Source organism: Pocillopora damicornis, chromosome 3, assembly GCF_964200805.1.
Source record: "Pocillopora damicornis chromosome 3, jaPocDami1.2, whole genome shotgun sequence".
Classification (NCBI taxonomy): domain Eukaryota; kingdom Metazoa; phylum Cnidaria; class Anthozoa; order Scleractinia; family Pocilloporidae; genus Pocillopora; species Pocillopora damicornis.
The window spans coordinates 29,437,707-29,459,648 of NC_142672.1; the positions used below are offsets into that span (position 1 = coordinate 29,437,707).

Below are 21,942 nucleotides of genomic sequence, written 5' to 3' on the forward strand. Positions count from 1 at the left end.
AATCGTTCATTTTAGGTGCAAATTGTAGGTACATCTTTAATGTTCAAAAATCCCCGCGTTTATTTAGAAGCAAGTACTTTTTAAAATCAGAATAGAGATTTTTACGAAGCCTAGTGGGCCAATTATGGTCCATCATTCAATCAAAGGCTCTTCAAAGCGAATTTGCGATCAAATTTGCCGCTTTATCGGTTTTGAATAATTAATTAATGTCTACGTACTCTGTTCGATATCATTTACTCTACTAACGTAATACTTCCAGTGCAAAACTGCATAACATTTCTTTAAAAATACAATGATATAATGAAAATACCGTAACTGGTTTACAAAGTAGTACAGCTATTACGATCAACAACACGGTAATTTATCCTCGTATGGGAGAGTGGGTAAACCTCTCATTCTTGGCAAGGGTGGACCGCCTGATTCTTGCAATTTATACCCGATTTCAGAACACGACGGCTGTAAGACCCCTTGAGGTAGTACACACTTTCATGGCTTACATGGAAATGAGAAAGGAGGTTTAAATCACGCTAAAAACTACTTCTGCGCCATTTGATGTTTACCCAAGATTCTCTTACTTTTGCTAGACATGAACGTCAGTTTTAGCTATTTGCAAGCGCTAAACAGCCCAAATAACCCCGATGTAGCTTATTCATAAAATCCTAAATTTAACATATCAGTTGCAAGTCTGAGACCAAAATGTTCTAACAAACTAACAGCTAACCAACAACTTACTCCCCGACTTCATTGGCTACTTTATGTCTCAAGGTGCAAAAACAAACAATCAAAATAAATTCGGCAACATTACCAAAAGTCTTTACACCAATGTTTTCCAGTGCAATGCCCAAATGAATGTCGTCGTCACACGAATCTACCCGTCCCTCGTTTTTTAGAGCTTGGCAATAATTTTGTGAGGCATTCTTGATCATCGCACGCACAACATCCAAGTTAACATCAGGAAGATGCTTGGAATATCTCTCAGTAAACAGGTTATGGATGGGCGTTAGAGTGTACTTTATTGGAACTGGATTCTCTTGGACAGAGGAAGCCCACGTCATAGCATCACCGTTGCTCGGGGGAGCTGCTCCTACAGTGATTGTCCTTATTCCCACAGACTTCTGAATGTTGTGAAAAGCAGATCTTTGCTCTGAGTCCATTGAAAATCCCTCTCCAATACTGAAGGTCCCTGAATAGCTGGCTTGTACTTCTACACTAATTTTCTGGCTCCTGAGCCATGAATACTTTGTTTGACTCATTTTATGGTTCTTCATGAATCGTGCTCCAAACGTAACCTCTGACAGGTTACGAGTTCCGTAATATTTGATGAACTCAAAGACTGCATCATTGTTACCGTTTCAGTTGGATAGTCTCTTCGCCAAGCTTACAAACCCTGGATGAAAAGGAGGGGGATCCGTGTCGTCCATTTTGCTGAAATAATAACGGCACTGAGCCTGCGAAATGATGTACAGGTACTCTCCTGACGACATTTGTACCACAGATTCTTTATAGCTTGCGCTTGCGCTAAATTTTAAGGCCCATCCACCTCCTATGGTATGAAGAACATTCTTTTAGTTTTAGTCGTCTATTGGTACTGGAATAGTGAAGGTTTGTTGTTTTTGTTTCTAACAAAGCATTTGGATGTCAACTGAATGAGTGCCTGCCTGTTCGTATGATTGTAAGGAAGCCATGGGAGACGAGCAATTTACGTTTCTCTCGTTATCCTAAACTTTTGACAAGATCACTTAATGGTAATTTTGTGACTGCCACAAAGTTTCAGCCTCAAAACATCTTACATGGTTTCAATAGGAGAGGAATTCATTAATGGGTCCTCTCTTCCGCCAAGGTAAGGTACAGTTAAAAAGTTTGGATATCAATGTGATTTCATGGAACACCTATATCTTTTTCCAGACCTAGGTATATCAAAAAAAATTCTTTCAAAAACTGGGAACAAGAGTAAATGAGAGTCACTTAACGGTTGTTAAATTTTCCTGTTGTTGCTGATTCTGAAACGAGTTACTCACACAATCATATCAACCAAAAACACGAAGTTATATGAGAAATCAGAGGAGCATAAGCAACGAATGTAAAAACATTTCGCAACGAGCTTTGTCAGAGACAAATCAAGAGACAAAAGAGTTTTTTTTTAACCCACCTTCAATGTTAGCAGATGCTGTCGGAAAAGTGACGTCAGCCGTGTAACCTCGCAACGCAAAACCAAGGGTGGTCTTTAGGATTGTGGTTTTGTAAAAGATATAGGCTAAGATCGACGCGATACGAAGCGTGTGACGACTAGAATAAAGATAGGAAAAGAAAACTACGCGAGTGACTAGTGTTGCTATACTGGGATTTCCAACAATGCCTCAAGAGACAGCCTGAGATTTTATGGGATTTTAGTGGATGAAAGTAAGGTTATGCTTTTTGTAAGAATTGAAATTTCCAAATTTTAGTCTTCTTCGTCACTATGTGTTTTTAAACAGACAGTGAATCTTAGTAAATGAGCCAAAAAGTTAAATTAGCTACTTGATAGGAAAAAGACATTTGCGCTTGTTTTTCTTGCTCATAAAAATTGTTTACTGACTCTTCGAAGGTCTAAATCTATTCGTGGACAAGGAAAAGATTGAAGCTATGAAATGTTTCCCACATAATTACCTTAATACCAATGGCAATATTTAATTATACCAATGGTAATAATCAGTGAGTCAACATTTTTATCCCTGTAATTTTAAACTTAACAAACAGTATTTTCTTTAAACATTGATATCATCATTGACGTTAGTTTTCCGTCATGGACCTGTGTTAGCAATGTAGAGAAACGCGCAGGAATTTTCCTTGTTTACTTCGAGCCTAATTTTTTTCTTTAAATTTTATAGTTCTCCAAACATTACAAATTAACGGTCCTAAAGTGGAATGTTGACCGGGTTCGAGCGGCGTAGAGTCTTACGAAATATTACTTGTAACATACCTGCTCTAAATTTTGGCATCCGTATGGCTTAAATTATAGGATTTATTAGCGAGTTGAGCAAATAAAATGAAAACACCGCCATTAGAATGTGAAAAGCATAATTGGTGGGAAGGCTGTATAGTAGTTTAAAATCAAAAGCTGCTTCACCCCAGAATATCACAAGCGGCAGGAAAGTTAAGAACGATCCGAATGTGACAAGAAACATTGTACTCCCTCGGGCCGTCTGCACCATGGGGTTGAGCAAAACGACCACCACGAACTTTGATATAAATAGAAACATGGCATGCAAATATAACTAAAGAAGAATAGAAATATATGAGAAAAGGACCGAAGTAATTTTAAAGCTGACGTGATTGAAGTTTATTAGTCCAAACACTAAAGACATAACGACTACAGGGACTAATCAAGTAACAGTTATAACCACTCCAGAACAGAACGATGCTTGACAGGAAAAAATGTCGTGTGTGTTCGTTCTAATGAAATAAAAACGAGGTTAAGAAGCGAGACTTTATCAATATTATACCCAGTAGCCCTCAAAAGTTTCTGAGATCTCACAATTAGAGCGCTTAGCGAAGGCGTGAAGCTGGATTATAAGAGTCGTCCTTACAGACGGGAAAGAATGCGTCAAAGGCGTAATTCTCAGTCTTATTCTCACAGGGAGGATCCCCTCCCCTACCAAATTCCTGGAAAGACGCTAGTGCATCAGGAAACAACGACAAAAACTACACAATTTTATCTGACAGACTGATTCACCCATTAATCAACACTCTGTGTTTACTTGCGGCGCAAAAGGTATCAATTGACCTCAAAATTTCTTAAAATACTGTAGACTCTTGAGTAGACTTTGAAGAATTAAAAAGTCTCCGAGATCTTGGAATCAGAAACATCCGTTCCCATGCCTGATTGCGTGTACCGTAAAAAGAAAATTGAAATTCATTAAAAAAAAACAACAGCAACAACAACCTTACTCTGCTTTAATTTGCTATTACAAGATTATTTCAATGTTGGTTGTCTTTCAATGCGATCACTTAAACGATGCGTAAAGAATTGCAAGAGCCTTATTTACAAACGAGAAGAAATACTTCGAAGGCGTAACTGAGCGAGGGGATCTTTATGACTATGTTAGCCCCCTTTCCCCAGAAAGACCCTACTGCATCACGTAACGAAGACAATCAACAACACAATTTTATTTAACACGGACTCATTCAATGATTATTAAAGGTTCTTCCGTTAGTGTGCGGTACACAAAGTATCTATAGACTCTTCAAGTCGTTAGCTATCGGTTTTATAATCACTATACTTATTACACCTAGACAACTTGCAGTTCACTCAACTCAAACCTACTGCACGGAGAACAACAAACATAACATGAAAAGTTAAAATCAGATGCTTAAAAAAGCTCCTTACAACAATCTAAAATTATGTGCCAACACAACATAGGTTAACTGAGACCATTACTTTGAGTTGGAGAGTATACTTTTATAAATCAGCTACTGAGGAACGTTTAATAGTATAAAGTTCCTATACGCTTCTATGAAACCTGGCATTTTTCACTGTGCCTAAATTTTCACAGGTTTAGGCGTTCTTGTGATTAAAATTAGACAATAGTGATTCTGACTTTCGAGCTAACAGAGGTGACCTCTAAATCTCTTAGCATAGTCATTTTAAGCCTTGTGTGTACATCACAACAGACACTTGGCAGGACACCTAGCAATTTAAACAAATATGGCACCTTCGAGCACGCTAACGAAAAAAAAACAACAAAACAGAAATGAATACTCTCAACTGACAACAAAATAATGTTTGCACAAGCTGGCTCTTTCGTCTAATTCCTTTTCTTGCGTTCAATATCACAGGACATACGCAAAAAAATTCAATCTAATTATCTAATTTAAAGCCACGCTTAAGTTTAACAATAACACGCTTTCCTCCAGATTTCTCGAACAACAAGATGCAGCTAATGTTGCTTCCCCCTATTTGTAAACAACATAAACAACAAAGCCAGCAATCGGTAAGCAAATCCCATGGCAAACAAGACTGCTACACAAGAGCTGTAGTTATCCAGTGTATAACCATTCCTTGTCGATAGCCTATGCACATAGCCCGCCATGACTTCTGGGTAACGAATAGCTTCCTTTTCAAACAGCGCCTCCAGGTACCAGCGGCAGTAAGACAGGCTGTAGATCACTGGACCCAGCGCGCTCTCTGCCATTTTACACAGTGAAGGAGAACTGCCTGCATATTCAGTGCGAGATAGAAATAGAATTATGTCAATTTACGAAGAAAACCGGCAGCAGAGCAGGATGAGGGCAAGAAACACTCAGCAGCATGAAATTGGTATTGCAAAATAATTAGTAACGACATTTAAATAAATTGTTCCACGATCGCGCCTGGCAAATATTACATTGTAGGAGTGCCAACTCATGCATAATCGCAAGTCGATCACGTTGACAAATTGTTAAGATTTTAAAGAGTTTTTGCCTATGCCAAAAGCGTACGCAACAGACATTCTGGTAAATTTTTAAAAGCTCGGTTGCGTTTGGCTTGGTTTACGATGGGTTGCCTTCGGTATCGCTCTAAACTTTGTTTGCCCAGACACTGAATCCGAAACAATATAATGTCCTAGATTTGAACTTTTAGCGCAAGTAATTATCAGCAACTAGGACTTTCCTCATAATTTCGTCATATTCGAGACAGAGTTGACGAGAAGTTTCCTCTGTTTCAGTAAGGCCGGTGATTATTCACCGCCGGGAGAGGGGGGAAGGGGGGGGGAGGATTATGGTTTTGCCACGATGAAATTTACTTGATCCTTTAAGGCTCCGTTTTATTCTTATGACCCCCCTCCCCTCATTTGAGGTCAATTTTCTTAATCCCCCCCCCCCACCTTATTGGCGAGGACTGATTCTTCCCTCTGCCCTCCGCCTCCCCCTTAAACATACGATCTCCCCAAAATTCTCCACCCTCTTCCCCAGGCGATAAGTAATGTCCAGTAACCCAAAGGTAGCAAACCAATACAATAACTCAAAGCAGCGAAGTCAAATTGATTAACGTGACGCATCAATACAAATTTTCTTAAGTTCCATTCTCTATTGTCTATCCCTCTTCTACCTCCCCCTCGTATTACTGTTTGTCATGATAACCTTTCCTTTGTTTACCTGCCACAAGAGAAGAAATGAGTGCAAAAGTAACAGATGCCATCTGTGAGTTTTTGGGGCTGAAGATAGCGGATATGCAGTATCCCGCTCCGGTGCAGGCGAACTGAACTCCAAGAGTGGCGGCATAATGAAATCGGAAGTAAGCTAAGAAAACAATTTTTAGAAAAATTAGAACAGACACGTAGATCTAAGTTTGAAAGGTGAAGAGGGGGTGGAGGGAGGTATAACTGTGCGCAAGAGGTCATGAACTGTTTATTAGGGACCTTAAGCAAACCACGACGGCGACGACAACAAGGACATGGAAAAACAAAAGAACTAATTGGCAGAACAATAGCTCAGCACGTGCGTTTTAAAACTTTCTACATTTCTTAGCCGTCCTATGCAAAACAACATCGTGAAATCTCCACAATCTGCGTCGTCTGCGAAACGAAACCGCGACGGCAAATTATTTTAACTCCCATTCGGAACTCAACGCTTCTTTTATACGTTGTGCTGAAGTTGAGGTGTGGCGCCGTATGAGACGGTAAACAGATGCAGCCATTTTTTAAATTCTAATTTAGGGCAGAAATTCATTTTTTAATCGAAGTCTTCCTTGGCGTTGCTATTCTGACTGCTTAAGGTCCCTATTATCTCATGCTGTGCGAGTGCCCGGCCTCAAACCTAACATTCTCTGACTTTCTGGCCTTACGTCAAATATCGCACTAACGGACACTACTACTTTGGTCGACTACGGACGTTTGTAGACGCCGCAAGGGGAAAAAGTTGAAAGAAAGTACAAAGAGAACCTTCAAAAATTATCAGGTTGACAGGAAAGAGAAAAACAGAGGCCCGCGCTATTCTAATAGTCATGAAAACCCATGCCTATGAGATAAAACGACATCGATTTCTACCTCTCGGTGCAATCAGCGGGTACAGCAGGCTCAAATAAACAACAGGAGTGATGACAATTATGGGAATCTGAGCGACATTGACAGCCACAAAGTAACTTATCCTGTTGACACCAGCTGCGGCTTCACTGCAAAGTGACATTGATAATGAATATCAAATAGGAATAAAAGTAATTAGTAAACCACTCACATTCCAACAGCTTAATGAAAGATGCGATTTCCAAAAATTTCCAAGAAAATCGATACGTTCCAGTCAGATTCTTCTCCTAATTATGTCTCTGGAACGTGGAAGTCCAATTTTTTTTCCCAAAAAGTTAAAAAATTTTCTCTTTGTTGTTCACATATCGAAAAAGAAAGGATCCATATCCACCGTGTTCTTACCTGTCTTCGTTGTCGTTTACGTCTTCGTCGCTGCACTTCGTCTTCCGAATCGTTTCGTCGTCGCCCTAGCCGTTATCGCCAAAAACGTGTCGTTTAAATGTCCGTTTTTCTCGTCATTTTCATTGTCGCCGTCGTCCTCTGCATTTTCGTCTCTACTGTCATCGTCGATCGTCTTTTTCGAATCGTTATTCAAACAGATCAAGAAACACAATTCTCTACCCCTTACCGCCAGAAAGTAGTCCTGGTGCTACCAAAACATCTCAATGCAGATAACATGGCGGTCAGACCAATTGCTAAGGAGCTGAGGGTGACGAGAGTGAAGAATTCGTCAAGGGGAGCCTGGTGATAGAAAGAAAAAAGGTATTTTCAAGTTGGACGAGTCATCACCTAAGATAGAAAGAATACAAAGAATGTAGAAAAGGTACTCTGGGATTCAATGTTTAGCGCGGGAAGTTTTACAAATCTCGCCTAGTGCGAGAAGCTAAGCATCGGTGCTGTGATAATATTCAGTTACTGACGACAACTTGGCTATCACAGTTATTTAAAATATCTTGACTTTTGGGACCCTTGCTTCTTTCCAAGAAATGTTAATTTGCGTTGCACTTTAATCTTTAGCAACAAATCTCTCTGAGACTAAGATATATGAAAAATTTTAAAAACGGCGCTCTTAGTCAAAACCATTTTGCGCGCTATGTATCACACCAGCAGTAGTGATCCTTATTTGCAAAATGTTAAATACTGTCTACATAAATGCCAACTAACCTCCTTCCTGAGGGCCCCAAGGGTACCCCCTGCAAGTAACACCAAGAACTGATCCAGAAGAAGTGATCGTGACAGACGAAACTGCAGTCGAATCTCACGACGAAGAAACGTGATGAACTGAATCAAGAAGTTGGGCATCTGCCTGTCTTGATCTGAAAATGAAAATTGAAAGGGCGATCACCTTCTACTAAAGCAAGTAAGTCTCGTTGAAGAAAGGGAAGGTCAAATAGAATATGAAGTTGAACATTACAAAAACGTGAGACATTGGAATTTGAATGGTCCGCAACGTTCAACGAACTGCTGACGACCATCATCAGGCTATTTCCTTTTCAGGCACAGACTGTAAGACGAGTTCCCAAAGTTGCAGCTGCGCGCCCAGTCAGACTAATCCACCATGATATTAATTAACAGATCGTATCGATGTAAGGCTTCATCAACTTTCAACATGTCGAGTCAGAAGTAAAGAAGTGATCCTCGCAGTTGTGCTGCAATTAAAGAGATTGCCCTAAAGAAGCCTGAAAAAAGTTAGGCTTCAACGGAATTGGAACCCGTTTCAACATGTCGACTGTAAGCGATTTCTATTTCCCATGGTAACTTAGTAGTCACTTCATGTATTCGTTCCTTTCTGTTTGGATCCTTCCTTAATACCAGCAATCAACAACTGAAGTCAACTCAACTCTGAAGTAAATTCTCCGCTAAGAAGTAGAAGCATAGATCGCGAGATATCGTTGCGAATGCGAAGAATCGCTGACAGTATAAATAGCTTTGAATGAAAGATTTCTAATTGCCACGGACGATTCCTAATCAATCGGCAGATACATGCATACAAACTGACTGAAAAACATCAATTAAACCTTTAACTCCCAAGATCTGATTGTTAATTCTCCCCTGTAGCTGCTACACATTTCCTTGTAAATTAGTTACGAGAACTCGGTGCTAAATCAGGATAGCAGCTTCTACCTGATAAGTTTGAATATCCTCATTACCTGTTTGCTGAAGAATGTATGGATGTTGTCGGGAGAAGTTTTATGTTAATCACCTCTGGAAGTTAAAGGGTTAATATCGATTGATTTAGGCCACAATTAATTATCATTGATCGCGGGGAACAGACTTGTAATACCTTTGGAAATCGCTGAGTACCTTTATTTGGGTTTCTCCTAAACATTCCCAGAAAAGATGTAAAAGGAAATTGCTCTATCCCGTCATCTGGAACTGCCCGACTCCCATCAGCAGAGTCGGTGTTTTCAGCGCCCGTGTTATTTTCAGCAGTAAACTCCTCCCAACGCTCGGATAAAGTACCAGTTGATTCCTCAGAGCCCTTACACAATCCGCCGATGACATCCATGTAAAAATCTGCTGGGTTCACCTTCTCAGGTATTTGAAATCCAAGCATATCAAAGTAGTTTTCTGCCTCTCGTACACTTCCTAGGAAGACGGTTTGTCCACCGGGCGCAAGAAAGAGAACTTTGTGGAATTTACCTACAAAAAAACGAAAACTGGAACACGATAACCAGAAAAAGGGGTTGAATTATACATTTTAGGTTGTAAGAATATTTCCAATAGAGAAACAATTTATACCCAAAGAATCGTTTCGCTGATTCTGTTTCTACCCTCATCAAATATTGGAATCACAAAGGTATTTCTGTCTACGTTTTGAGGCGGCAAACAGATTAGAAGAGAAAAATTAAACTTGTTTCAATTTGTAATTCAGACTTACTGAATATTTCGTATCTTGGCTGATGAATGACGCAAACAATTGTCAGTTTCTTTTCTTCAGCTACGGCCTTCAACGTATTCACAACCATCAAACTTGAAGTACTGTCCAGACCACTGCAAAAGAAACAACAAAGGAAGTGCAGAGTTCAATGAATCCAAAATGGAAGCACCTTAATATCAAAGCCTTAGAATGCATAATCAGACGACTATGGTGGTAAAAAAGGGACACTGGATACCTATGGTAACGACTCATGATATTTTGCCTTGATGTGCCTTCAGCGGCTGAGGATTCGAAATACCATCAACTGTTTCATCACCTTAAGAGAAACCTAAAAGGAATATCAGTATCAAATGCAACAACTCGCTAAAGAAATGTCCTACCTCGTCGGCTCATCAAGAAAAAGCAACGTCGGGTCAGTCACCAATTCCATTCCTATGTTGACGCGTTTCCTTTGCCCTCCAGAAATGCCTCTTGATTCCTAGTAAGACAGTAAAAATAAATAAATAAATAAAACAGAACAATTAGACAAGCAAATAAACAAAACTAGACTAAATTAATCCAACGAAAATGACACACATCTACACGTAAAACTCGAACCGGCAATAGATAGAAGCCATACAAATTCGAAGCTGTAAAGGCGAGATGCTGTTTTCAACGGCGAGTTGCGGGCACAGTAATTCGTTGTAATGGTGTCATGATAATATACTGAATAATCAAGAGTTGGTCCTCACACTGGCAAGCGTTTTTCTCTTTAGAAAGCCCATACCTCGTCTCCAATCTTTGTATTCTTGACGTGCGCCAAATCAAGAAGAGCCAGGACCTGCCAAATCAAAAGGGTCGATTTTACTGTTTCAATTTTATTATTTGATTTAACGGTAAAGTGAGTTATGTAGAACGAGCTTACCTATACAGGTCTCTTATTAGCATTATTCAGTTTCAGTACTATACAAGAGTTTAATGGGCGACATACCTCGTTGACTTTTCTTTTCTTTTCTTCTTGGGAAATCGAGGATGGCAACCTGAGATTTGCTTGATAAATCAAAACCTCCTTTACTGTCAGTGATCTGTGCATGATATCTTCCTGAAGGAAAAAGAGTACAAGTTTAATAGAGGCATATATTGTGGATGAGCACAGGATTAATTCCTTACGCTGCCTGACACAGAAGTTTCCTTTATATCCTTGCTTTGAATCATATTCTGTTTCAATCTAATTTCAAACACTGCAGCAATAACTCGAATTGTCCCAAGCATTTTATTATATACAACTTAACCCATCTCTGGACTAAATTATATATTATGTTTGGCTTCTTTCTGTGGCTAAGACTTGAAAATTCTCACAAATGCTAACTCGTTAACGGTATCTGATCACTTCTCTCCATGGCTAGATCACTTCAAGTCACTTTACTCCAACCAAAGTTGATCTCTCCACAATAAAAGTTACCTCGCTCCATACAGAAGTGACTTCGCTCCATGACATAATTCTGTGTTAAGCGTATATATGCTTACTACGATTAGAGTGAAAACCACGTGTTAATGTGCGAGCGTTTAATCCTTGCCTCATGTGTGAACTTATGTTAAGTCAAGCTTGTTTTTCGGCATAGCACGCGCGAACTTAACCTTTCAGAATTGTTTATTTGAAAAAGTTGAATGCTACCTTAACCGAGCTATTTGTGTTATCTTAAAAGGTTCTTTATCACTCACATTAGTGAGTTTAAAACATAACGCAATGAACTGTTTTGAGTTTATAAGTTCAACTTTAGCAATTAAAACTGTACAGTTGTTGATGTTTTCTTGTCCACGTACCACCCACGTGTTATGTGCGAACTTAAGGAGAGAGTACAATGATTCATTAGTAAGCAACAATTGTTCTAATCAACTATGGCCAATCCTTACGCGTTTTTTTCCAAAATTACAAATTTTTGAACCTAGAAATCTGTATGAAGGGTAGGACTCTTTTTTTTTCAGGTACCATCATAGCATTGAGCTACAATCGCAAAGTTATCAGAACAGTCAAAATTTTCGTCATCGTTAACATGTCTGCAAAACTATAGGGCCAATCTGATACCAATTTTATTAAAGGAAGCAGCTTTAAGTGTTCCTTCAAAGAAACAACTTTGCTCTTTGGGGATTAAAACATAAAATAATTCGTTCAAGGAAAGTCAGAGAGTAATCGAACGAAATTCAATTTATTGTAACCAAGTGTAAGCGAACGCTAACGGAAACATAATTCAAAATCTGAGATCTACATGAATAAATAGGGCAGGTTTCTTACGTGCTTCTTCGTCGGTGGGAAAGTGTAAAAGGGTAATTTTGGTATTACCAACTGAATTTATAACGTAAATTGGCCCCGGTAAAAGTTTCAAAGCTGATGTTACGAGCGTTAGCCCTTCATCGGAGCGACTGGAGGAATTGTGGATGCGTGTGTTTATAAGAAGAAAATGGAGCTAAGCTATTGGTGGGAACGTGATGACGAGAAAATAAGAATAAAATAACTGAATGAAAAGCGCTCGTTGATTCAGTGGAAATTAGGAGTGCTGATTTGAGAAATAAATTTTTGTTCTGCCTAGATGTAAGGAAAGGCCACAAACTGTCAATTTGCTAACAATGATCAGGGGAGATTAGCTTCGACTGGTTTGGGTGCGTCCTTGTCATTTCTATCTACGTCGCGAAGGTGTTCTTGGAATAGGTCAACTAATCGCCTTCCTGTTTCACACACGTATAACTACTTGTAGTGAATGTAAGTTATACAATAGTTGACATTGGCGGAGGTGCACGTGAAGTGATCAGTGATAGATCTCTTGGGTCGCGACATTTTCTCTACGTTATGAATGAAAGGACAGGTTTTGCATTGTGAGCTACTGTATTTAAAAGTTCCATGTTGGTCATTGGTTTGAAATGAACTTCTGACCAAACTGTTTTTGTCGTGTTTGAATGAAATTGTTAGAGGTTGCAAGAAGATAGTGCTAGTCGCTGAATCGTTTTGAAGTAATTTAAAGTTTTTGAGGAGAAAGATCTAATTGCGTGGTTGTAACGGTGAAATGTTCGAGTGAAGGGAATGCGATCGGTATTTTTCCTTCTGTGCCGTTTGTAGCGCTGACTGTCGATCAATTTGTTGGGTACGGTGGTGGCCCTCTTGAACGATAGCACACCGATAGAAAAAACTAAGCAGTTGCTTCCTTGTTTCTGACGCAAAACTAACCTGCGGAACAAATCCCGTGATGTTTCTGAAAACACCCAAGTCCTGTACAAAGTTGTCGTTGATGAAGAGACTACCCGCGCGTTTCTGAAAACAGAAATAAAAAACTGCAGTAAGCGGCCTTGAATTTGTTTAACTAAGTGAACCCCAATGCTTTCTAAGAGTATGTTGTATCGTTTTCCCAGATCTCTCTTCAATCTTAGTTCTGTTCATCAAGTCGATTACTTTCATGCTCCTGAAGTCACAATAGGTTTACACCGCAATTTAAACACGTATGCCATAACTAGTGATTGCATTGTCGCATCAGTAAATTTTCTAGTTGTGCTATTGTAAATATTAGTCTCAACTGCAAAATAATAACAACAAAAAGGCCTAAAATAGTATTTTCCGCAGGCTAGCAATGACATGCTTTCCCTTTAAATGAAGGAAATATTTAGTTTTCCTCGATCGGATTCTATCAGCTAAAGGCTCCTGCAAAGAACTAACCATTCAGCCGTCCCTTATACTGCTAATGGCCATTTTTAAGGATGATTCCAATAACTTTAATACTATCAGACCATCTTCAGTTCCGGACACCAAGGGAAAGTAAAGCCCTGATAGTACCTAAGAATGCGTCAATTTCTACAGCATCCAGAGACTGATCACACCCTTGAGCTCAAGAGTGCTGAAGTCAATAATTGGCACAATTCACTCGAATTTTAAGCTCCAATGAGAGTATTTTTGTTACACTTATTTCACATGGAAGACCAACCCCATAATAGGCTTTTCCACTAAGGGTATTGAGGAACGTTGTTTTGCCGGATCCTGAGGGACCCATTACCGCAGTTACTTCCCCAGGTAGGAGTTGTCCGGACACGCCTTGAAGAATGGCTACTTTTGTCTGTTAAAATGAAGAAAACAACACACAACGCATAAGTACATAAAAATCCTATTACCTACAATGTTTGTGGTGTCAAATATTTTTAGGAGTAAGCTCTGACTCATTCTTTAGTATTCTCCTTTTACTAAAGATTACGCTCCAATTGAAATATGTTCCAAGCATAAATTCTTCCTTTTCTCTCTAACGCATGCAGAAAATCTTACTTTAACGTAGAGTCCTTCGAAATATATCCCATAAATTGCATGGTTTTTACTTTTCGTGGCGCACTTTCGCGCCGAATTTTTTTTAAGTGTTAACAAGTTCCCCTGCAGTACTTTGGCGCCAAAACTAAACAAAATAAATTAATGAGTACCGTCGAACTTCGATTATCCGGACTCGGTGGGACTAGGGTAAATAGTCCGGATAATCGAGAGTCCGGATAATCGAAAATATGAATATTAATGAGACAATGTAAACAAAAGAAATAAAGATAACACATTTTTAATTCTAAAAGTTTGCTTCAATAGATCGCTTTCGCTTCGTAGACATGTTGTCGTTTTGAGTTATGATCGTCTCGTGTGTTTACATAACCCACGCTCAGCTTAGCAACAAAACAATACTGAACAAATCAAAATTCAGCTGAACGCATTAGAATACTTCTTGTCTCTTTTTGTCTCCGAGCGCTCGATCTTTCGAAAGCGGAGCGTGTAATGCGCTGTTTTAAACGCAATTTTCCTGACTTTTAATATAATTTCTGAATTTTTTTACCTCCTAAAGTTTTTAACATCTAAGGTCATTAATATTCATGAAAAAAAACGGGATCAGAGAAAAAGTCCGGATAATCGAAAAGTGCGGTTAATCGATGTCCGGATAATCGAGGTTCGACTGTAATACGACTAACAAGATAATGATGATATCATTTTTATATTATTATTATTTTCATTATCAATACTATCATTATTATTATCATATCTATTATAATAGCAGTAGCAGTAGCAGTAGCACTAGCCACAGTAGCATTTTTGCTGCCGATAGTACTTGACTTAATAGCGTTACGGACTCGGAAGTGAGAAAAATAACCTTTGGCGAACATTCGTTCATGAGATTGACCGTTACTTGGAGATTGATAACAAAAGACCTCCTTCCCTCCCCTCTCCCATCTCACAACCAGGTAGTTACCTTTTTAAGAGAGAGGCTCAGGTTTTGAAAACGAATGGTGACGGTTTGTGTCTTGGGCTCCGCCTCCTCTCGGTATTTATCCAAAGTGTTCCTCCCGATATCCTCTTCCATTCTTGACCGTCGCTTTGCGAAGAGTCTCTTTGTTACATAACGTTCACACCATTCTATAAGTTTTTCTTCGTGGTTGAAACAAAGCAAAAGCAACAGCATTACCAGCAATATTGCAAAGATGAGTAAAACACCACCAGGAGCGCTGACAGGAGCTGAAGACCCTTTCTTGCATATGGAGAGAATCTGAAAAAAGACCAATTGAAAATAAGACTGCGCTCAACAAGGAGTTGTGCATGCAACAACAGGGATGGCATCTTCCACATGTTTCTGCCATAAAATGCAAATGAACGATATAAGATGAATTAATATTCCCTGAGGTAATTTTTGCTTCACGCAGATGCAAAAACAACTGGGATAAGTATTGCAGCTTCGACGTGGACAGCAAAATTTGACACTCACCGCCCCGAACCAATCTTACCAAAGACAGCTTCACTTAGAAAGGTGTTTGGCGCCGTGAAATAGTCTACCTGTAAAGCCACAGAAGGCACAAATTTGTTCCTCCTTAAATCTAGTTGCGACGATTCCTTCCTCGCATAGCATTCATGAAAAGGATGCATCTTAAGAGCATTACCTAGTTTGCCTTGCAGTCTTAGCATTTGCTATCGATGTTCATATTAGAAGTACGGAGTAACAATTAGCCGAACTAATTCTGAGATTGTAGTATATCCATAAACATATACAATGTCCATAGTTTTGGACTTGGATTTCACATGGACAAATAGCCTTAAAAAATCCCGTTCATCTCGCATTTGTCTTTAACGGCTGTTACCACTTAGGAGATACCTACGGATGTACACTATCGAATAATACTGTGATTTTTACCGACTACATGTAACAAGATTAGTTACTCTTACCGGACAGTCTTGAGGTTCCACGCTTCCATTCCGACAGAAATATCCACTTGGACACGTCTTTTGAATGGTGACGTTTGGGCAATAGTTGCCTGGAGGACAGGGAACTGGAAGCTGGGCTCCAGGGCAAATATACTTAGAAGAATCAAAGATAGGGATGGACTGAGAAGGGCTGCAGCATTTTCCACTCTCGCGGCACAGTTGGGGTGATTTTTTCTAGAAAATAAGATGACTTTTTCCATCATGAACCGAACACACTACGGGCTCAGAACAGAGCATTTAATAGCGTAAATCTACAATTAAAAAAACCTCAAGTGACACTGGTTTCATAAACGTTGGCAAAAGTGTGTTATCAGACTCAAACCTCATTAGCATTGTAGTTCTTGCATGAATACTTTATGAAATATCACTTTGGCAACCCCCTCCCCCCCCCCCCCCCCTTCCAGTTAAATCCAGCCACCACCCACGAGTGAGAAGAAGTCGAAATTGTTTTGGCCTTTATCTGGAAACTGATTTTAGCTCAAGACAATTCGCCGTGGTACCCATTCACATCTCTGGGTTGCAAGGACACCATAAAATTAAACTGTTTTGCCCCAAAGACCCAGCCAGTTTCAAACTTCTCGACTCAGAGTCCAACACACTAACTTTTAGTCCACCGCTTCTCCCACTCTGTGTTGAATAAGATCATGTAAAACTTACCGTGGCGTTAACTATTTTATCCCTGACACAGTATGCTCCCTTTGGACATGGTATGATACAGAGTTGGTCCTGGGGACAATAGAAGCCTGAAAACATTCATAAAGTCAATATTTCATCAACTTTACGGTAGATTCTTACTTCAAGCCGACAGATGACTTTTCGCCTTAATTGTGTTTTTCTGAGAGTTGAATTCATCCCTTTTATGAGATCATGAGAACAAATTGGTTTTCATCATTGCACTGCCTCTTCTATATCTAATTCATCAACCCAAGAGGAGGAGGGGTGGGGGTGGGGAGCGACGAAGTCTGAGACCGAGAAAAGGCATGACTTGCAAAGCGGTCAATTCACAGGCTTGTCCGTAGTCTCGCTCAAATCCTTAACGTGCGAAATTAGTCGTGAATAACTCCTACCTTTGTTTTTCTACATCGGTCTGAAACTTCAATCGTAGTAAAACTGTGTAGAGTCGACTCCTTTATTGCGGTCACCCTCCCCCTTCCCACTGTACCAACCATTCCATGACCGCACTTAGGATATTGATAGTAAATAGATCTGCTCCACAAACCGCGAAAAAAAAACACTATTTTAATGAATTTCCCGCGTTTGGACATTGCTATGAAGCTGCTGACTATATTTCATTATAACAAACAACCGTAAGTTGTTGCGACTTCACACTTCCGGGATGGCAAAATGATCAAATGTCATCAGGAAACTACAAACTTACCATCAGGACAGGGTTCGAGTCTCTTCAAACTTTTGTTGAAGAAAAATCCTGCCTCACAGGCTGACGAATTTTGAGGTTTCATACAAAACGGTTTTCCCCTGCTTCTCTGCGTTGGACTTGATGTCATCATACTAGGAGTAGGTGTCGCTGCTAAGGCGTTACACGGTTTTGCAAACGGACAACAGACATCCACGTACTTTGCGGGACAGCAAGATGCGGGTAAATCGTCAAAAACATCTGCACACAAAGATTAAACAAACAATTTTGACTGAATGTTACTTTTGACTTGCAGTTGATAAAAATTTGTATGTCTAAAGTGAAGCCCAACTTTTCGTTCTTCTTTGCACCGTGTTAACCTCCTACCGTTAACCATAAAATTTTCTTCTTCACTTAATACTCCTCTACGTTTTTATTCCGTTGAAACGGGAAAACACTTTGGGCAATATAAGAAGCCACGAGCGCTTGTTAATGCTCGTCTAATCTGCACTGACAGAATTTGTGAGTAAAGAGATGTTGCGTGACAAACAAAAAACGGCAGCTGTACCCTCATCCTGTTAATGTCATTTGCGTCACTCTAGCTCTTCCAGCGGCCTATTTTCCCACACGGTAAAAAGGTTGGAAAAAGAAACGATGAAACACTAAGAAGCCTTTACACAGACGAGAGAGTCCAACAGAAACGCCGCAGCTTCCTTTCCTAACCGAAATAAATTGACAGATTATTTTAATTTGCATATCTCGTGGTTATTTATGAGACTGGTTTTTCAGTTCTTGTGCTAAATAACTTGAAACACTCTTTTTGTTTCGTTTTGTTTCCGTTTTGCAGCAGTTGGTTTTCGGTTTTCGTAAAAAAATACAGATATGTTTTCGGATTTGAATCCGATGTGGTTTTCTATTTTTCCTATTTGGGTTTCGGTTTATCTTCGATATGAGCGGCAATTATGCGCCTCCACTGATCTCGAATAGCTGCGAAAACCTCTGCATGCTCCGCTTGTCACAACTGTATCGGATCGATTTGGGTTTTGATAACTGGGATGTGAATATTTACCGGTTTTCACGGTTTTGCAAGCGGTTTTCGGTTTGGATCGAATTTTGTGTACGCGGTTTGCGGTTTGGATCGAATTTTTTGCACGCAACAGCCAGCAGTTTTTTACGACTATTGAACCGGATTGAATTGACAAAGAATTGACGTCGCTTCTCTTCTGCTTGCCGGTCCGCAAAATTTTTTTAATTCCTACAATTTGTTTTGTCGGCGCTCTTTACCCTTCTTGGTCCATGCAAACTGCGATGTTTTAGACGTGTAAAGCCCAGTCATAGTCATATACATATCTTCTGGTTTGAAGTGAGCCGAGCTCACTAGAGTAGAGCCTTTCTTTATCTGGCAAATTCGTTTAAAACCGCAAATTATAACGCGAATAAACGAGAGAGAATCTCATTGTTACTGTTAAAATAATAATAGATTCATTACTTTAATCCAGTGTTATGGATATGGAATGAATAAATATTTCATCGATAAAAACTGCTGGCTTACTCTTCAATCGAACGGGAAGGTCGATTGCTAATAACACGTGCATCCAACAACTCACTGGTCACGACTCCTCTCTTACCTCGAAATCTGGCTCTTCATCTCGCCTTTTCGGGGCAATCCATTTCGATCTCAATAAATCATTCGAAGGAAAGTTGAAGAAAGATAAATTCTCACCACTTTTATTTCGTTTGTCGTTACTACAGAAATTAACAACGCAACCCAATACCTAATGCCCGTCCAGCCTTGATTTGGTGCGTCACGCAATCTAAGATGGCGCTTCGTGTCGAAGGTGTATAGTCGTTTCTACGCTCGCGTATCCAAGACTAAAAATGAAGCCATCCTTCTTACTGAGGGTAGGGGGAGGTGTTTAAGGACCCAAGAGAGCGGCGAATAACAGAAATACTATGGCGGATGAATTAAAGAGGGTATTTAGCGATCCTGTTGACTTAAATTTTAATTTAAGCACACGCTCGAGCTAGTAATTGCGGTCTCATGCATAAACAGAGAATTTTCAATTAAAAGGTTAGGTACCTAACCACCGATAGCCTTCTTCGCGAGCTCGCCGGCCCCATTTCCCACTTCATCGCTCTCGAAAAGAAAATTAAGCTTAAGGCTATGTCTCATTTGGAAAATGAGAATTATCTTAAAGGAAGGTATATCATTCACAGCAATTAGTTTCTCTCTGATGTTGCTCAAGTTTCACGCGGTCGAGCGTTTGATCCATCCTGAAACTGAGCACGATTTTTCAATGGTAAATGAAAACCTTATTTTGTTTGTATAATCGAAAAAATCCTGCATGATATATCTTCTCCCTTCTGATGTTAAAATACAGAGCAATGTGTCATGAATGGGGAAGCACACTTTAACCAGACATGTTGAATTGAATTAAAACTCAGATCGCTCTCGTTAGTTTTGCTACCTGTCCAGACATGCTTTCGTAAAAAACCCAGAGATTGCCCAATAATATGGTCACATTTCGTAAAAACTCAAGAGATGCAATAAAACTAGCAAGTAAATATGATCTAATACCTCCGCATTTCTCGCCATAAACCACTCGGGTGACGGAAAGTCCGAGAATGAAGCAAATTGTAGTTACCACACGGAAAGTCATGTCTTCTTCGTCCTTCGAGATTCAAATGCTTGTGGTTCGACAAATCGCGAACATTTGAATAGTTCTCTTCCACTTCTACCCTTCAGCCTGAAGCATACAAGGATAAGTTTTGGTTTCGTAACAAACTGACACTAAGGCTCATCAGACCAAGCTTCTCCAGATATGAAATGTTAATGTCATTCGGAGCATAGTGACATGTCACTCACAAAGAAGACAAACACGTGGTAAGGGAAAATTAGGATTAGATTACGGATAGGACCACTGACGGGATCACGGACCAGATGTGAGAAATTCAAAGAATATAAGGATAAATAAGCAGAAGGAGGGCTGTGTGATTTTCAGTTTAGCGGTTTTTCGGCTATCTTATAGATCGGTATTTCGGTTTTTGTGCCAAAAAAGCTTCGGTTTTTTCGGATTAGTGCTCATTGCGGTTTTCCGTTTTGAGTGGCTACTGCCTCCTCTAAGAGGCGAAGCCACATATGTGGTCGAAATGAGTGAGTGAGCGAGTGAGTGAATGACATTAGAATTCCGATGTTTACCCAATTTTGACCCGTTGTTTCCTACTGCTACTTATTGTTTGGTCGGAGAATCTTAAAATAGTTTGACATTCGTACTCGATACACTGTTGAGTTCCCTCCTTTTGTGAACTCTGGTTAAAAGACACTGGCGTATTATGTTTTCAGTTCTTGCCGTGACACTACGAAAGACATTAAATGGCGCAGAAGTAGTTTTTAGCTATTAAAACAAAACTTTTCTTTGCAGAAATATCGTAATAGGTGTGATCAGTGCATCATGAAAGAAAGAGAAAACTGTTCTTGGAGAGCTTGCGTATAAAATACGTGCTGAGAGTAACATCACTGGTGCCCTGAATGATCCCCAAGGTCATGTTTCTGCAGAAACAATAAAATCTGTTCATTTAATGGAATGGGACCTAGGAAGACAAGAAGACATTCTAGGAAAGTATGACTCTCTCCTCTCTCACACATTCTTCCCTCTAAAAAAAGCTTTGGAATTATGGCATAATTCGTATTGAAAAACAAACGAGTGATAAAACCTGAAACAGCTTTCTATGCAGACATCACAGTTCTAACACTACTTATAAACACTGCTTGCATTCACACTTGTAATTCTAAAATCATTGAGTGCCCATACAAAATTTAAATCCGTTTAAATTTCCAACGAAAAAACCTGTTTCTCAAAGATGTGCCCGCCGAAATTGACATCAGAAACTGCAAACAACGCTTAAAATACTCGACTGGAAAGGATAAAGGTTCACGTCGGCCAATTTTCAAAATTAAAATGGATTCTCTGAGAGGAAAGATAGATCTGCCGTTTGCCGTGCATGATTTGTCGTGGGTTATAAGGTTTTCAGAAAATCGTTCTAAAAGTGACCGAATTTGGAGTATTTTCAAGTGCAAAAGGATGATGCCTCTATGGAGTAAAAATCGTTCATTTTAAGTGCAAATTGTAGATACATCTTTAATGTTCAAAAAACCCTGCCTTGATTTAGAAGCAAGCACTTCTTAAAATCAGAATAGAGAGTTTTAGGGCCTGTTTACATGGAGGTGGGGGACCCCAGGTAGGTGAGGTAACCCGCCTGTCCATATAATTTCTTATTTTATTTTGATCACGTTTACATGATAGGTGGGGTGACCCGCCTAGGTGGGTTTCCCGGTCTGCCAGGTAGGGTAACCCTGTCAGCCGGGGTGACAAATTGCCATGTAAACGTGTCAATGTGGGGTAACCCGCCTAGCCGGGGTCGCGTTCATGACAAGAAGCTCAAAAGCGAAACGTGTGTTTTAAAACTTTGCACATTTCCTAGCCGTCTC

The 21,942-nt window shown here is 39.7% G+C and overlaps 1 protein-coding gene and 1 pseudogene across 2 annotated transcripts; both read right to left on the bottom strand.

Annotated features, from left to right (window-relative positions):
• Positions 1 to 728: 728 nt before the first annotated feature.
• On the bottom strand, positions 729 to 2,978 carry LOC149049250 (uncharacterized; annotated as a pseudogene).
• Positions 2,979 to 4,130: 1,152 nt separating this feature from the next.
• On the bottom strand, positions 4,131 to 20,337 carry LOC113669880 (uncharacterized). 2 transcript variants are annotated; one of them, XM_089199239.1, is made up of 17 exons: positions 20,032 to 20,337; positions 17,478 to 17,714; positions 16,757 to 16,842; positions 16,061 to 16,273; positions 15,096 to 15,389; positions 13,809 to 13,937; positions 13,061 to 13,144; positions 10,832 to 10,942; positions 10,628 to 10,681; positions 10,242 to 10,339; positions 9,862 to 9,974; positions 9,285 to 9,623; positions 8,145 to 8,296; positions 7,609 to 7,721; positions 7,005 to 7,129; positions 6,115 to 6,258; positions 4,131 to 5,194 (listed from the first exon to the last, which is right to left on the bottom strand). In XM_089199239.1, exons 1-17 carry the CDS (start codon positions 20,111 to 20,113, stop codon positions 4,917 to 4,919), a joined length of 2,652 nt encoding a protein of 883 aa, XP_089055365.1. In that variant the 5' UTR covers positions 20,114 to 20,337; the 3' UTR covers positions 4,131 to 4,916. The 2 variants fall into 2 exon arrangements, with proteins under 2 accessions (XP_089055365.1, XP_089055366.1); XM_089199240.1 differs by lacking the exon at positions 9,285 to 9,623 and having other exon boundaries at positions 20,032 to 20,334.
• Positions 20,338 to 21,942: the final 1,605 nt, after the last annotated feature.

Coding starts and splice junctions, on each gene's coding strand:
- LOC113669880 (XM_089199239.1), bottom strand. CDS start 20,113: ATGACTTTCCGTGTGGTAACTACAATTTGCTTCATTCTCGGACTTTCC. Junction 10,340..10,627: donor ATACAAAGATTGGAGACGAG/GTATGGGCTTTC, acceptor CTGTCTTACTAG/GAATCAAGAGGCATTTCTGG. Junction 7,130..7,608: donor ACCAGGACTACTTTCTGGCG/GTAAGGGGTAGA, acceptor GTCACTTTGCAG/TGAAGCCGCAGCTGGTGTCA.